The following is a 17,708-nucleotide window of genomic DNA, read 5'->3' as shown; positions in this document are numbered from 1 at the left end:
GAATGTCCTCCGGGCGCACAGGAATCTGGTGGTAGCCCCGCACCAAATCGATCTTGGAGAAAACCACGGCACCTTCCAGCCCAGACGAGAAGTCTTGGAGGCGCGGTATGGGGTAGCGGTCGGCCGTGGTGACGGCATTGAGGCGCCGGTAATCTCCACATGGTCTCCACCCCCCAGATGCTTTGGAGACCATATGCAACGGCGAGGCCCACGGGCTGTTGGACTGACGGACAATGCCCATTTCTTCCATCTTCCTGAATTCTGCCCGCGCCACCGCCAGCTTGTCGGGCGGTAACCTCCTGGCCCGAGCGAAAACGGGGGGCCCCTCGGTGCGGATGTGGTGGACTATGCCGTGCCGGGCAGAAGGGGCGTCGAACCGTTGGACGAGCAGCTCCAGAAACTCCGCCAGGACTGCAGCATACGGGTCGGGGGCCGTGACAACGGGCTGGACAGTTGGGCTGGGCGGGGTGGCGGCCGGCGGGCTCATCGCTGCTGGCGGAGGGTCGAAGGTCGTTACCGCGGACATCGGGGACTAGTGAAAAGGCCCAGAGAAAATCTGCGCCCAGGATCGCCTGGCCGACGTCCGCGATGATGAATGGCCATTCGTACGTGCGGGTGCCGAAAGCCAGGGACATTGTCCACGTACCATACGTGCGGATGGGGCTGCCGTTAACCGCGATTAGGGTAGGCCCTGTCTTACCCGATCGGCACGATGCTGACTATGGCTCCCGTGTCGACCAAAAACTCCGTGTCTGTGAATCGATCTCGGACGTAGAGGCGTCGGTTCTGGCCAATCGCAACCGCCTCTATCGGCCGAGGCATTTCCCGAGAAGGTGCAGGGTGAGCGGCAGTTGCGGGATTCTCCACCCCATCGTAGATGGTAATAACACCAGCTGCGCTTGTGCGGATCCTTTTGGCGGGCTTTTGGAGAAATGGCGGGAGACGCGGCGCCATTTTGATGCCGCTGTGGCTCGCCCGCTGATGCCGAGACCTTGTTGATCGAACTGTTTCTTTTTGATTTGGACGCCATGAGCGCATCAGCTTTCTCTGCATATGCCACGGGGTCCTTAAAAGAACAATCCGTGAGCATGAGCTTGACATCTTCCGGAAGCTTCTCTCGGAAAGCCTGCTCGAACATGAGGCAATCCGTGTGTTCACCTGCTAGCGCCAACATTTCGGCCATGAGAACGGACGGCAGCAGATCTCCGAGATCCGGTAGGTGCATAAGCCTCTTAGCTCGGTCATGCCTACTGAATCCGAAGGTTCATAACAAGAGTACCTTCAGTGCCTCGTACTTGTCTTCTGCAGGAGGGTTGACGATGAACCGCATCACCCGCGCAGATGTCTCTGGCGGTAGAGCGCTGACGAGGTAATAGTACTTTGTCGCGTCCGTTGAGATGTTTCTTAAGTGAAACTGGGCTTCGGCATGGACAAACCAAGATTGGGGTTGATGTGCCCAAAACGACGGGAGGTGAACGCTGACCGCGCTTAGCTGCGGTGTGCCGGGCGTAGGAACCAAAGACGAGGCGTCCTGTTCACTCATGGTAGGTGATCGGCTGGATCACGTCGGGGTCACCAATATGGCGAGTCTGGAGGCTCGTTCTTTGTTGAAGAAGTTTATTGCGACAGCAATATTCAATCACAAAGTATAACGAATGAGATTACAGACAACCATTAATTCCAACTGTTCACTTCGAAGAAGTCTCCTAACTGACTGGTTTTTGGACGCCAAAACCACATGTGACGATGCTGCCCAATCAGCGGTCTCACTCCCTGAACCAATCCCTACGGTCGTACCCACACGTGACCCTGCTGGCCAATCTGAGGGTTCGACTCCCAGGAACAATCTCTATGGTCGCTACAGGCCGCACAATGCACATCGATCTACCACAGGATCATGTTCATACGTTATAGCAACAGAATTAGGCCATTCGGCCCATCACGGCCACTCCGCCATTCGATCATGGCCGACTTATCTTTCCCTCTCAACCCCATAAGCATGGGCAGGTCATTCAGCATGAATGAGTTGGCTAAAGGACCTGTTTCAGTGCTGTATGACTCTAACTAGGTTGTGGTTCAACTATTTAAGACATTTGCTGGGCCACAGCAGGAGTGCTGTGTGATCCTGGTCACCCCTCTCTAGGAAGGATGTGACAATAGACAATAGACAATAGACAATAGGTGCAGGAGTAGGCCATTCAGCCCTTCGAGCCAGCACCGCCATTCAATGCGATCATGGCTGATCACTCTCAATCAGTACCCCGTTCCTGCCTTCTCCCCATACCCCCTCACTCCGCTATCCTTAAGAGCTCTATCCAGCTCTCTCTTGAAAGCATCCAACGAACTGGCCTCCACTGCCTTCTGAGGCAGAGAATTCCACACCTTCACCACCCTCTGACTGAAAAAGTTCTTCCTCATCTCCGTTCTAAATGGCCTACCCCTTATTCTTAAACTGTGGCCCCTTGTTCTGGACTCCCCCAACATTGGGAACATGTTATCTGCCTCTAATGTGTCCAATCCCCTAATTATCTTATATGTTTCAATAAGATCCCCCCTCATCCTTCTAAATTCCAGTGTATACAAGCCCAATCGCTCCAGCCTTTCAACATACGACAGTCCCGCCATTCCGGGAATTAACCTAGTGAACCTACGCTGCACGCCCTCCATAGCAAGAATATCCTTCCTCAAATTTGGAGACCAAAACTGCACACAGTACTCCAGGTGCGGTCTCACCAGGGCCCGGTACAACTGTAGAAGGACCTCTTTGCTCCTATACTCAACTCCTCTTGTTACGAAGGCCAACATTCCATTGGCTTTCTTCACTGCCTGCTGTACCTGCATGCTTCCTTTCATTGACTGATGCACTAGGACACCCAGATCTCGTTGAACTCCCCCTCCTCCTAACTTGACACCATTCAGATAATAATCTGCCTTTCTATTCTTACTTCCAAAGTGAATAACCTCACACTTATCTACATTAAACTGCATCTGCCATGTATCCGCCCACTCACACAACCTGTCCAAGTCACCCTGCAGCCTTATTGCATCTTCCTCACAATTCACACTACCCCCCAACTTAGTATCATCTGCAAATTTGCTAATGGTACTTTTAATCCCTTCGTCTAAGTCATTAATGTATATCGTAAATAGCTGGGGTCCCAGCACCGAACCTTGCGGTACCCCACTGGTCACTGCCTGCCATTCCGAAAGGGACCCATTTATCCCCACTCTTTGCTTTCTGTCTGTCAACCAATTTTCTATCCATGTCAGTACCCTACCCCCAATACCATGTGCCCTAATTTTGCCCACTAATCTCCTATGTGGGACCTTGTCGAAGGCTTTCTGAAAGTCGAGGTACACCACATCCACTGACTCTCCCTTGTCAATTTTCCTAGTTACATCCTCAAAAAATTCCAGTAGATTTGTCAAGCATGATTTCCCCTTCGTAAATCCATGCTGACTCGGAATGATCCCGTTACTGCTATCCAAATGCTCAGCAATTTCGTCTTTTATAATTGACTCCAGCATCTTCCCCACCACTGATGTCAGACTAACTGGTCTATAATTACCCGTTTTCTCTCTCCCTCCTTTCTTAAAAAGTGGGATAACATTTGCTATCCTCCAATCCACAGGAACTGATCCTGAATCTATAGAACATTGAAAAATGATCTCCAATGCTTCCACTATTTCTAGAGCCACCTCCTTAAGTACTCTGGGATGCAGACCATCAGGCCCTGGGGATTTATCAGCCTTCAGTCCCATCAGTCTACCCAAAACCATTTCCTGCCTAATGTGGATTTCCTTCAGTTCCTCCATCACCCTAGGTTCTCCGGCCCCTAGAACATTTGGGAGATTGTGTGTATCTTCCTCAGTGAAGACAGATCCAAAGTAACGGTTTAACTCGTCTGCCATTTCTTTGTTCCCCATAATAAATTCCCCTGCTTCTGTCTTCAAGGGACCCATGTGGTTGCATTTGAGATGGTGCAGTGGAGATTCACCACAATGTTGAGGCACATAACAGCATTTAAGGTGTCTGAAGAGGGTCTCGACTCAAAATGTCCTCTATTCCTTTTCTACAGAGATGCTGCCTGACACACATAGACTTTGGGCCTATCTTCGGTGTAAACCAGCATCTGCAGTTCCTTCCTACATAAGGTATTTGAAACATTTAATTGGATTGCTTGCTCTGTCGCATCAGAGGGGAGATCTGATGGAAATATATAAATTTATGAGAGGCAAAGACTGGGTAGATAATCAGAACCTTTTTCTTTAAGGTGGAAATGTCAAAGACTAGAGCACTTAGCTTTCAGGTGATAGGGGGACTTCAAAGGAGATGTGGAGGCAAGTTTTTTACATAAAGGGTGGTGGGGGCTTGGAATGTGCTGCCAGGGGTGGTGTGGTGGTGGTGGAGGCAGATGCGATAGTGGCATTTAATAGACTTTTGGATAGGCACATAGACATGCAGGGAAGGGAGGGATGTGGTTCATGTGCAGCAGGTGCGGTTAGTTTACACATGGCATCATGTTCAGCATGGACATTGTGGGTTGAAGGGCCTGTTCTTGTGCAGCACTGCTTTACGTTCTAAGACATGGGAAGTGCAAATGAGGGCAGAGTCTCGTGATCGGAGAGGTGGGAGAGGCAGGTTTGAGCACAGGAGGCTGAGAGGTGACCTGATTGAGATACCCGAAATATTGAGGGGCAGAGATCAGGTGGACACCTTACGTTGAGCAAAGGTGTCATGGAAAGATTTGCAAAGCTCACTGCCTCGGTTGCACCGCTGGCCAAACCGGCAAGTGACTGACTCATCTCAAAAGTGGCTCCTCGTGAAAGCATTAGCCTGTACTCACCGTGGTGTTGGCCGCTGGCAGGAACATTCCAAGGATGAATGCCCCCAGCAAAGGGTTACTGATGACACTCATAACCGTGAAGGAGCCCTGGAGTGAAGGTGAAAGAGATTACAGTAGGCCTTGTGCAGAGACTAAACCAGTAACATTCGGCACCAGTGTAAAACTGCGCATGTGGTACATCTCATGATATGGAGGACCCCATTCAACCCATCGATCTGTGCTGGCACTCAGATCTTTTCCATTAATCGTCTTCCCCCCCCTACCCATTCCTGCACACGTGCCCACCAACCCTCTCACATTTCTCTCCACCTAAACTCGGGGCCAATTCACAGCGGCCAATTAACCTGTCAGCCGGCCTATCTTTAGGCTGCAGGAGGACACTAATGTGATCACAGGAACCACTAGAAGCCGGGATCAAAACTGGATCGCTGGAGTTCCCAGGCAGTGGACGTCACTCCTGTCCCACTGACGTTCTCTCTCCCTACACTGCTTCTCCCTACACTGTGGACAGGGCGTTTCACCCATGCCCGTCGCTCTGCTGAGACTCGGCACTGTGAAGGACAGGCGGCTCAAGAGTGGAGGGCACCACATCTATGTCCTCCCTTCGGTTAGCCCCAAGTTACAGGAGCCATTCAGCAGGGAAATCATCGGGTGGGTTGAGGAGTACAGACACCAGTTGCAAAACGGCGGATTAATTAACGGCACCCCACCAAAAGTGTGTCATTTCGGCCAAAATTTAGCCTACGATCTTCCTTATCCTAAACATTTGCAAGAGCATTGGATACTGCACTTTTGCACCACTGCAGTTGGGGCAATTTGAGAACGTCAAAAGATATTACCATGGTTCTGCTGTGTCAAAGGAGATAAAGTGGCGTGTGGTACAAAATCATGAGAGGAATAGATTGGGTAAACGCACAGTCTTTTGCCCAGAGTTGGGGAATCAGGAACCAGAGGACATAAGTTTAAGGTGAGGAGGGGAGAGATTTAATAGGACCCTGCGTGGTAACATTTTTACACAAAGAGTGGTGGGTGTATGTAACAAGCTGCCGTAGGAGATGGTCAAGGCAAGTGCCACCATAACATTTAAGAGACATAGGAGATTAGTGGGCAAAATTAGAGCACATGGTATTGGGGGTAGGGTACTGACATGGATAGAAAATTGGTTGACAGACAGAAAGCAAAGAGTAGGGATAAATGGGTCCCTTTCGGAATGGCAGGCAGTGACCAGTGGGGTACCGCAAGGTTCGGTGCTGGGACCCCAGCTATTTACGATATACATTAATGACTTAGATGAAGGGATTAAAAGTACCATTAGCAAATTTGCAGATGATACTAAGTTGGGGGGTAGTGTGAATTGTGAGGAAGATGCAATAAGGCTGCAGGGTGACTTGGACAGGTTGTGTGAGTGGGCGGATACATGGCAGATGCAGTTTAATGTAGATAAGTGTGAGGTTATTCACTTTGGAAGTAAGAATAGAAAGGCAGATTATTATCTGAATGGTGTCAAGTTAGGAAGAGGGGATGTTCAACGAGATCTGGGTGTCCTAGTGCATCAGTCACTGAAAGGAAGCATGCAGGTACAGCAGGCAGTGAAGAAAGCCAATGGAATGTTGGCCTTCGTAACAAGAGGAGTTGAGTATAGGAGCAAAGAGGTCCTTCTACAGCTGTACCGGGCCCTGGTGAGACCGCACCTGTGTGCAGTTTTGGTCTCCAAATTTGAGGAAGGATATTCTTGCTATTGAGGGCGTGCAGCGTAGGTTCACTAGGTTAATTCCCGGAATGGCGGGACTGTCGTATGTTGAAAGGCTGGAGCAATTAGGCTTGTATACACTGGAATTTAGAAGGATGAGGTGGGATTTTATTGAAACATATAAGATAATTAGGGGATTGGACACATTAGAGGCAGGAAACATGTTCCCAATGTTGGGGGAGTCCAGAACAAGGGGCCACAGTTTAAGAATAAGGGGTAGACCATTTAGAACGGAGATGAGGAAGAACTTTTTCAGTCAGAGAGTGGTGAAGGTGTGGAATTCTCTGCCTCAGAAGGCAGTGGAGGCCAGTTCGTTGGATGCTTTCAAGAGAGAGCTGGATAGAGCTCTTAAGGATAGCGGAGTGAGGGGGTTATGGGGAGAAGGCAGGAACGGGGTACTGATTGAGAGTGATCAGCCATGATCGCATTGAATGGCGGTGCTGGCTCGAAGGGCTGAATGGCCTACTCCTGCACCTATTGTCTATTGTCTATTGACTAGTAAATCCTTGCGCACTCAATCCCAAAATCACTGAGGAGTTGGGGCAGGGCCTTGGGAACATCGCACCCCAACTGGTGACCGAAAACTCTGTCCGTCGCACCAGACCACCGCCCCAAACCTAAAGCCAGACCTGTCCCGACAGGCAAGGCAAGTCTGGACTCTGGAGGACCACCTACCTGCAAAACGCCTCCTTCAAGGAGAGAGGCCAGAGCAGCAGAGATGATGCAAGTCAGACCATAAAACAAGGCTGGAAAGAACCACAGACAATTTTCATTCCCATTCTGTCCCTCTCTGAACTATCCAGCTGTTGAGTAGAGGGGGAATGTTGAGGAGAGGGGCTGCTGACTGGAGGGGTGGGTATTGAGGTGAGAGGGTTGTTAAGGGGGCAGGGGCTTCTGAGGGGGGGGGGTGCTGAGGTGAGGGGGTGGTGGAAGGGAGCGGGGGTGTTGAGGGGAGGGGTGGATGTTCAGGAAGGGTTTCCAAGGGGCCAGGATCCAGGCCAAAGGACATGAATATTGTGAATGGGATGGAGGGCAGAATGGGGAGGACAATGTTTAGGAGGAAAGGAGAAGGCGACGGCAGTGAGAGAGAATGGGATGGTTCAGGATGCCTCAGGATGGGTGGAAGAGTGAACTCTGCTGACACGATTCCCATGACCAACCTTGGCCAGGTCACAGGATCCCCAGAGAGTTGAATGTGAGAGGGAACATGCCCAGTAAGATGTTGTTCTGAATGTTCACCTCCCCCTCTGGAGTGATCTGGGCCGAAGGTTGACGGTGGGAAAGTCAGTGAGTGTGGGGATTGGGTGCTCGGGAGGATCTGATGGGCACCAGTCCAGGCCTGAATCTAGGTCAGCAGTGGTGTCCAGCTCCCAGATCACGAGCAATCACGAGCTGACACATTGGTGCTGTTTCACCTTTGTTCTGGGACATTGCTTTGAGTTTGAGTTCAGTGTTTTTGTCAGAGGTACAGTGAAAAACTTTTGTTGTGTGTTAACCAGGCAGTGGAAAGACAATACATGATTACAATTGAGCCACCCACAGTGTACAGATACATGTTAAAGGGAATAACGTGAATTACGTTTTGTGCAAGATAAAGTCCAGTAAAGGCCAGTCAAAGATTGTTCAAGAGTCTCCAATGAAGACAAGGTGTGTGCAGGTACTTACAGAGCCCCTTTGATACCAAGATCAACCTCTTTTCAGACCAGGCTTTCACCCTGGGCTTGATGATGTCCTCCAGTGTGACTGCTGCCATTGCATTAATACTGGTAGAAACGGTGCTGCAAAATAAATGGCACTTTAACCTCTCCTAGTGACAATGTTTCTGTGCTGATTGGAAGGAGTGGGGATGGAGGTTACAGAATAAGCCACACAGGTAGTAAGAGTGTTAGACCATTAGATTTAGGAGCTGGCATGGGCCATCTGGTCCCTGTCCTCTTGGACAAATGATTTTTCTACCCAACACACTGTCCTGAGCTATCACAATTTTGTAAGATTTGATTAAATCCCCTCTCGGTCCTCAAAACTCCAGAGAATTTCGTGCCATTTGTCGGTAAGGGCTTGTCCATTTTAAACATATTGTAGATGAGGTAAATTATTTATTTCAAAATGTAAGAAGCAGAACATAGAATAGCACAGTAGTATAAGAAAATAACTGCAGATGCTGGTACAAATCGATTTATTCACAAAATGCTGGAGTAACTCAGCGGGTCAGCATCTCGGGAGAGAAGGAATGGGTGACGTTTCGGGTCGAGATCCTTCTTCAGTCTGAAGAAGGGTCTCGACCCGAAACGTCACCCATTCCTTCTCTCCCGAGATGCTGCCTGACCCGCTGAGTTACTCCAGCATTTTGTGAATAAATAGAATAGCACAGCACGGGACAGAAATATTCATGCCAAACATGATGCCAAGTTTAATTGTGGGATGACACAGAACTAGTGTGAACAGGAGATTGATGGCTGGTGTGGACTCAGTGGGCTGAAGGACCTGGTTCCATGCTGCATCCTGAAAGTAATTGTAAACTAATCTCCTCTGTGGCATGTGATGCATATCCCTCCATTCCCTGTACGTCCAGAGTCCTCTTAAACATCATGTTCATTTCAGCCTCCAACTGGAAAGAGTGCAGAGAACATTTATCAGGATGTTGCCAAGACTTGAGGGCCTGAGCTATAGGGAGAGGTTGAGCAGGCTAGAACTTTATTCCTTGGAGTACAGGAGGTTGAGGGGTGATCTTCTAGAGTTGTATATGACCACGAGGGGAATAGATAGGGTGAATGCACAGTCTTTTACGCTGAGTAGGGGAATCAAGAACCAGAGGACGTAAGTTTGTGAGAGGGGAAAGATCTAATGGGAACCTGAGGAGAAACTTTTTCCACACAGAAAATATATGGAACGAGCTGCCAGAGGAGGCAGATGAGGCAGGTACTATAACAACATTTAAAAGACATTTGGACAAGTACATGGACAGGAAAGGTTTAGAGGGATATGGGCAAACGTGGGCAGGTGGGACTAGTTTGTCAGGGCCGCGTGGTCTGCATGGGGAAGTTGGACAGAAGGGCCTGTTTCAGTGCTATGGGACTCTAAGGTTCCACCCTGACTGCATATTCCAGGCACCAGCAGCTCTTTGTGCAAAAAGCTTGCCCTGCTCATCTCCTTTAAACTTTGACACTCTCAGCTTATAGCTATGCCCTTCAATCTCTGACATTTCCAACCTGGGAAAAATGTTCTTACAGTGTACCGTCTATGACTCTTGTAGCGACCATAGAGAATGGTCCGGGTCGTCAAACCCTCAGATTGGCCAGCGAGGTCACGTGTGAACGCGACCGTGGGGATTGGTCCAGAGAGCGACATCGCTGATTGGCCAGCGTGGTCATGTGCGCTTTTGGCGCCCGAAATGTCCAGTTCGGCGAAGTCTTCGAAGAAGACAGTAAGTTTTTGATGGTTGTCCTTTACCTTGTTGTTTAACCTTGTATTCGAATATTGCGGCTGCAATAAACTTCTTCTACAACCAACAAGTTTTCGGACTCGCCATATTGGTGACCCCGACGTGATCTGGACGATCACCGACTATGCAGGAACACGACGCCTCGTTGTTGATTGCCGCGCCTGGCACACCGGAGTTAAGCGCGGTAAGCGTTCACCTTCCGTTGTTTTGGACACATTCACCGCAATCTTGGTTTGTCCACACCGAAGCTCAATTTCTTTTTTTAAAATTTTTTTTATTTTTTATTTTTGTTAGAAGTAAGTACAATAGTGTGGTACTTGAGTACCTAATACATAAATACATATTTCCATTCTTGTACAACTTCATACTTTTGATTTAATAATAAAAGAACAGTGAGAGAAGAAAGAAATAAGAAATAAAGAGTGTCGGAATAGATAGTCAAGCGAGTAGAAACAGAAAGCAAAAGAAATAAAGGATAGAGATGAAAAGTTAAAAGATTGAAAGAAAAGAAGACAGTAAAGAAAAGAAAGATTAGGGGAGATCTACCTATCTCGTATTTTTGCCCATCCGTCACCCGGTTCTAAACCGTTTAATTTCTAAGGTTATGTTATGTTGCACCATATGCTTGCAAAAAATTGATAAAAGGAGACCAAATCTTTAAGAATTGGTCTACTTTGCCTAATAGGAGGAATCTCATTTCTTCAAAATGTAACGTTTCAGACATGCTTGAAATCCACATTTTGAATGTTGGCGTAGGTGCGTTTTTCCAAAATTTGAGTATTAGTCGAAGCTCAATTTCATATAAAGAATATATCGGACGACTCGACGAAGTATTACTACCTCGTCAGCGCTCTATCACCAGAGACGACCACACGCGTGATGCGGTTCATCGTTAATCCGCCTGCGGAAAGCAAGTATGAGGCAATGAAGAAAGTGTTACTACGAACCTTCGGGTTTAATAGGCATGATTGCGCTGCAAGACTTCTGCACCTACCGGACCTCGGAGATCGACGGCCGTCCGTTCTCATGGCCGAAATGATGATGCTAGCCGGTGAGCATACGGATTGCCTTATGTTCGAACAGGCATTCCGAGAGAAGCTTCCTGAGGATGTCGGACTGCTGCTCACGGATTGTTCTTTTAAGGACCCCGAAGCATATGCAGCGAAAGCGGACGTGCTCATAGCGGCTAAAAACAAGGCAAGCGGTTCGATCAACAAGGTCTCGACATCAGTGACCACGCCACAGTGACATCAAGATGGCGCCGCATCTCCCGCCAGTTCTCCGAAAGCCCGCCAAAAAGATCCGCACAAGCGCGGCTGGTGCTATTATCACCTACGATGGGGTAGCGAATCCCGCAACTGCCGCTCACCTTGTACCTTCGCGGGAAATGCCTCGGCCGATCGTACATAGGGGCAGTTACGATTGGCCAGAACCGACGCCTCTACGTCCACGATCGATTCACGGACACAGAATTTTTGGTGGACACGGGAGCCATCGTCAGTATAGTGCCGCCGACCGACCTCGAAACCAGAACGGGTAAGATAGGTCCCACCCTCATCGCGGTTAATGGCAGCCCCATTCGCACTTTCGGTATACGGAAGATGTCCCTTGTGTTAGGCCTCCGCACGTACGAATGGCCATTCATCATAGCAGACGTCAGACAAGCGATCCTGGGCGCAGATTTTCTCTGGGCTTTTTCACTGGTCCCTGATGTCCGCGGTAACGACCTCCGACCCTCCGCCGGCGAGGAGCCCGTCGCTCCGACAATCGCCTCCCCGCCCAGCCCTACTGTCCAGGCCGTCATCGCGGCCCCTGACTCGTATGCTGAGATCCTGGCGGAGTTTCCAGAGCTGCTCATCCAACGTTTTGACACGCCTTCGGCCAAGCACGGCGTGGTCCATCACATCCGCACCGAGGGCCCTCCCGTTTTCGCTCGGGCCAGGAGACTACCGCCAGACAAACTGGTGGTGGCACGGGCGGAATTTAGGAAGATGGAGGAAATGGGCATTGTCCGTCAGTCCGACATCCCGTGGGCCTCGCCGTTGCATATGGTCTCCAAGGCATCTGGGGGGTGGAGACCATGTGGCGATTATCGGCGTCTCAATGCTGTCACCACGGCTGATCGCTACCCCATACCGCACCTACAGGACTTTTCGTCTGGGCTGGAAGGAGCGGTGGTGTTCTCCAAAATCGATTTGGTGCGAGGATACCACCAGATTCCGGTGCGTCCGGAGGACATACAGAAAACCGTCACGATTACTCCGTTCGGGTTGTTTGAATGGTTGCGTATGCCTTTCGGTTTAAAGAACGCGGCACAGGCTTTCCAACGACTGATGGACCGTGTGGGTCGGGGTTTACCCTTTTTGTTTATTTATTTAGACGACATCCTGGTCGCCAGCCCCTCAGTGCAGGAACACCAGGTCCACTTGCGGACTGTGTTCCAGCGGCTCCAAGACCACGGGCTCATTATCCAACCCTCCAAATGTCAATTCGGCCTCCCTTCTCTTGATTTTCTAGGGCACAGAATTACCCCTGCCGGCGCCTCCCCTTTGCCCGAGAAGGTGGAGGCTATCCGGGCATTTCCCAGGCCCACCACAGTAAAAGGGCTACAGGAGTTCGTAGGCATGGTTAACTTCTACCATAGGTTCGTTCCGGCAGCTGCGCGGGTCATGCGCCCGCTTTTCCAATGCCTTGCGGGAAAACCGGTAGAGTTGATATGGTCCCCGGCCGCAGAGTCGGCTTTTACAGCAGCTAAGGCAGCATTAGCAGATGCCACCATGTTGGTCCACCCGAGCCCCACCGCCCCCACGGCCCTGACGGTTGACGCCTCTGACGTGGCGGTGGGCGGGGTCTTGGAGCAGCAGGTCGGTGGCCGTTGGCAGCCCTTGGCGTTTTTCAGCCGGCAGCTAAATTCGGCTGAGCTGAAGTATAGCGCATTTGACCGAGAGCTTCTGGCCCTCTATTTAGCTGTTCGTCATTTCAGGTATTTCCTTGAGGGCCGCCCATTTGTGGCCTTTACGGACCATAAACCATTAACATTTGCATTTTTCAAATTGTCTGACCCATGGTCGGCCCGCCAGCAGCGGCACCTGACTGCTATCTCCGAATTTACCACCGATGTCCGTCATGTCGCGGGTAAGCTTAATGCCGTTGCTGACGCCCTGTCTAGACCTGCTTTTTCCCCTATTTCGGCGGTGGACTGCGAGGTGGATCCCCAGGAGCTTGCGGAGGCACAGCTTCTAGCGGATACCGCCTCGGCATACCAGTCCACCACTTCGGGATTGAAGTTGGCTCAGGTAGCCTGCGGGTCGGAAGGCACGAAAGTCTGGTGTGATGTTTCCCTTCCCCGTCCCAGGCCGGTAGTACCGCCCTCCCTTCAGCGCCGGGTTTTTGATGCCATTCATGGGCTGGCGCACCCGTCCATCCGCTCCACCTCTGCTTTGGTAGCAGCTCGGTTTGTCTGGCATGGCCTACGGAAACAGGTAGCGGGTTGGGCGCGTTCCTGCGTTCCCTGTCAGACCGCTAAAGTCCAGCGCCATGTCCAGCCCCCCGTACAGGAGTTCGAGGTCCCAGCAGTTCGTTTTTTCCACATCCACGTGGATTTAGTCGGGCCTTTGCCTTCCTCCCGGGGCTACACCCACCTCCTCACGGTGGTGGATCGGTTCACCCGGTGGCCAGAGGCTTTCCCATTGTCTGATATTTCGTCAGCGTCTTGTGCCAGGACTTTGGCCCTCCATTGGGTAGCTCGTTTCGGGGTCCCGGCAGTTATTACCACTGACAGGGGGCCGCAGTTCACTTCGTCCCTCTGGGCCGCGCTCGCAGAACTGTACGGTTCCAAGTTACAACCCACTACTGCATATCACCCCCAGGCAAATGGACTTGTAGAAAGGTTCCACCGTCAACTTAAGGCGTCCCTCAGTGCAAGGCTTGAAGGCCCGGACTGGGTAGACCAACTCCCCTGGGTTCTTCTGGGCATCCGGACTGCTCCTAAGCTAGATCTCGGTGCGTCGTCCGCGGAGCTAGTATATGGCTCGACACTTCGAGTACCCGGAGATTTGTTTCCGGACCCCTCAGACCAGCTGCCTACAGTCCCATCAGTATTAGCATCTCTCCGGGCACGGGTGGGTTCTCTGGCTCCAGTTCCGACTTCACGTCATGGGTGTCCCATGGTACATGAACCGCCTTCCCTGAAGGACTGTGAGTTTGTGTTTCTGCGAAAAGATGCCCATCGTGCCCCGTTGCAGAGGGTCTATCAAGGGCCGTTCCGGGTTTTGCGTAAGGGAATGGCTACCTTCACCTTAGACATGTGCGGCAAGAGTGAGCTCGTCTCGGTGTCCCGGCTCAAACCTGCACACTTGGATCCGGATCAACCAGTCCTGGTCGGCCAAACCCCTAGGAGAGGCCGACCTCCGTTAGTTCCGCTCGGTCCAGGACCCCCCGTTCCGGCAGTTCCTCCAGGACCCCCCGTTCCGGAAGTTCCTCCAGGACCCCCCGTTCCGGCAGTTCCTCCAAGTCCGGAACCCCCGGCTCCTGTGGTTCAGGCTGCCCCTCTCCGTACTCGTTATGGTCGCGAAATCCGGCTCCCTGCTAGGTTCCGTACCTCGGGTTCTGGGGGGGTCATGTAGCGACCATAGAGAATGGTCCGGGTCGTCGAACCCTCAGATTGGCCAGCGAGGTCACGTGTGAACGCGACCGTGGGGATTGGTCCAGAGAGCGACATCGCTAATTGGCCAGCGTGGTCATGTGCGCTTTTGGCGCCCGAAATGTCCAGTTCGGCGAAGTCTTCGAAGAAGACAGTAAGTTTTTGATGGTTGTCCTTTACCTTGTTGTTTAACCTTGTATTCGAATATTGCGGCTGCAATAAACTTCTTCTACAACCAACAAGTTTTTGGACTCGCCATACTCTCATCATTTCATATACTACTATCAGGCCTCAATCTCTGGCACTCCAGAGTAAACAATCCACCTCTGTCCAACCTCTCCTTACAGCTAATACCCTCTCATTCTGGTAAACCTCCTCTGCACCCTCTCCAAAGCCTTCACGTCCTTCCAGTAATGGGGTGACTGCAATTGCACGCAATAATCGCAATGCAGCCTTACTAAAGTTTTATAAAGCTGCTTCATGACTCCGTGACTCTTGTACACACAATGTCCCTGAGATTCTGAGGGACTCTCTTCGTCACAAAGGTGGTTTGAATAATTTAAAGAAGTTTGATAAACTGGTGGCTGAAAGTTAGGTGTAGGAAGGGACTGCAGATGCTGGTTTAAACCGAAGACAGATACAAAAAGCTGGAGTAACTCAGCAGGTCAGGCAGCATATCTGGATCAAAGGAATATGGGCCAAGATGCAGCCCTCCAGCAAAGTAATAAACTACAAACCGGACTGCCAAGATGTATCATCCGGGTGCTTGAGGCTGGTCTTGACTGAGACACAACGACGCGTTTTCTTCAGAAGGAGACAAGAAGTATTGGAGTAACTCAGTGGGTCAGGAGAACATGGTTTGGTGATGTTTCTGGTCAGGACCCTTCTTCAGACTGATTGTTGTGAGGGGGGGGGGGGGGGGGGTTAGGAAGAGAGGTTGGGCAGAACAAGGCGAGGCGATTGATATTTGGATACATGTGAAGGGGGGGGAGGGGTAGATTCGCAGATGGTAGGATAAAGGCCAGAGATGAAGAGACAAATAGTGTGAGATAAGGAGATAAGATAAGGAGAGAAGAGACATGAAATGTGAAGCCATGGGAAGGAATGTAGGTGGAAAGGGACGGGGATGGGGAAAGAGAGAAACGGGAAGGGCTTCCATGTGGGGCACAGGAAAGAGAGGGGAGGGAAAGGAGGGAGGAGGAGCAGCGGGTGCTTGTAGATTAGTTACCGACAATTGGAGAATTCAGCATTCATACCATTAAGCTACCCAAGCAGATAAGGTGCTGTTCCTCCATTTTGTGTGTGGCCTTGCTCTGGCAATGGAGGAGGCCCACGACCGAAAAGTCAGTATGGGAATGTGAAGTAGAGTTAAAATGGTTGGCAACCGCGAGATCCAGTAGGCCTTGGCGGACCGAGTACAGGTATTCGGCAAAACGGTCGCCGAGTCCATGCTTTTTTTTCACAAAATATACTTTATTCAGAATAAAATATATAAATAAAACAAAAACTGTGCAAAACTCTTCAGACATTTCCATCATCTCTACATTCCTTAGTGTCATACCCAGTGGTGTTTGCACCTACCTTTAGACAAAACATCCTTGCCACTCATGGGTCCCCCTGGGGTGATATCTCTTCCCTTGTTTTAAGGGGTGTCCTCAATGGACTCTGCCCCTCAATGTTCAGTAGTGAAAGGAACCTAGACTGTGTCCAGAGCCTTGGTGTTGGCTGCACCAAGCTTCCACCTACACCCACATTCCCTGATGAACATCTCGCTGTGCTGGGAGGCCATCAAGTGTTGGGCAGGCCAAAGAACATCCATCCCCGAGATGATGATCTTCCAGCAACACTTGATGTCTGATTTCGAATGTGGCCCTGGGAACAGGGAATCCTCTTTTTCAGAATTGTTCGGCCTTCTGCCTTCTACCACCGTACCAATTTGGGATCTAATCGGCCCACCCATCCTGGATCCCACATATTCTACCCTTGTGACCAGCTGCCATGCGGGACCTTGTTAACGGCCTTGCAAAAATCCATGTTGACAACATCCATTGATCGGCCCTCATCTTGGTCACCGCATCAAAAAGCTCAATCAAATTCATGACACTTGACTTCCAAGGCCCAAAGCCGTTCAAACGATCTCGAATCAGTCTTTGGCATTGCAGATGCAAGCAAATCCTGATCAACTACTTGATCACGTGTCTGAACCTGCGGGCTTTGAACCCACAGCCATGATGAGAGTGTCAAAGACTGATCTTCTCCACCTGCACAACCACGAACAAGCACGGTACGTGTGTGGTGGACTCAACCCCTGGCCCCAGGCTGATGGGTAGGGGACCCTTGTCACCACTGGGCTGATGTCCAGATCCACCATCTGCTTGGCTGCTTGGTCCGTAGAGGGGTCAGGGCAGCATTCAGCACGACATGAATTTGGCATCGTGGCTTCACCAACACTCCACAGTTAAAATATCAGCATTTCCACATTTTCCAAAGTATTGTACCACTACATCACCTCAATGTTCCACTGAAGGCTGCAGCAAGGAACAGGCCTGGAACTCCGGGGTAGTCTCTGAAAATGTCCAGCACCATGTATGGCATCAACTGAAAGAAGAAAGAGGACCTAAGACATAGAACATAGAACATTGAACATTGAACATTGAACATGGAACATTGAACAGTACAGCTCAGGAACAAGGCTCTTCAGCTCATCACATCCATGCCCAACATAATGCTGAGTAAAGCTATCTCCTCTGCCTGCACGTCATCCACATCTCTCCGTTCCCTGCATATCCATGTGCCTGTGCAAAAGCCTCTTAAACACCACCATTGTATCTGCCTCCGCACTGCCCTGCACATCTCCTTTAAACTTTGCCCCTCTCACTCTAAAGCTATGCCCTCCAGTCACAGGGTCATAGAGAGAGGCGGCACAAGAACAGATCCCTCGGCCCGCAAAATCCATGGTGAACATCAACCATCCATTTACACCAATCCTACGTTGTCCTTCTTTCCATTTACCCTCCTTCCCATCAA

General features: G+C 50.5%; 1 protein-coding gene across 1 annotated transcript in view; it reads right to left on the bottom strand.

Moving 5' to 3' along the window:
- Positions 1–17,708, bottom strand: part of LOC144607021 (sodium/iodide cotransporter-like) — a 56,804-nt gene that overhangs the window by 10,076 nt on the left and 29,020 nt on the right. The window contains exons 8-11 of the mRNA XM_078423564.1: positions 17,191–17,279; positions 8,263–8,375; positions 7,273–7,343; positions 4,848–4,934 (exon numbers count right to left, since the gene is read on the bottom strand). Coding sequence (XP_078279690.1) covers positions 4,848–4,934; positions 7,273–7,343; positions 8,263–8,375; positions 17,191–17,279 — 360 coding nt within the window. The remainder of the gene's footprint in view (positions 1–4,847; positions 4,935–7,272; positions 7,344–8,262; positions 8,376–17,190; positions 17,280–17,708) is intronic.

Source organism: Rhinoraja longicauda, chromosome 28, assembly GCF_053455715.1.
Source record: "Rhinoraja longicauda isolate Sanriku21f chromosome 28, sRhiLon1.1, whole genome shotgun sequence".
NCBI classification, from domain to species: domain Eukaryota; kingdom Metazoa; phylum Chordata; class Chondrichthyes; order Rajiformes; family Arhynchobatidae; genus Rhinoraja; species Rhinoraja longicauda.
The sequence above is the reverse complement of the archived record's forward strand: the minus strand, read 5'-3'. Positions and strand labels throughout refer to the sequence as shown.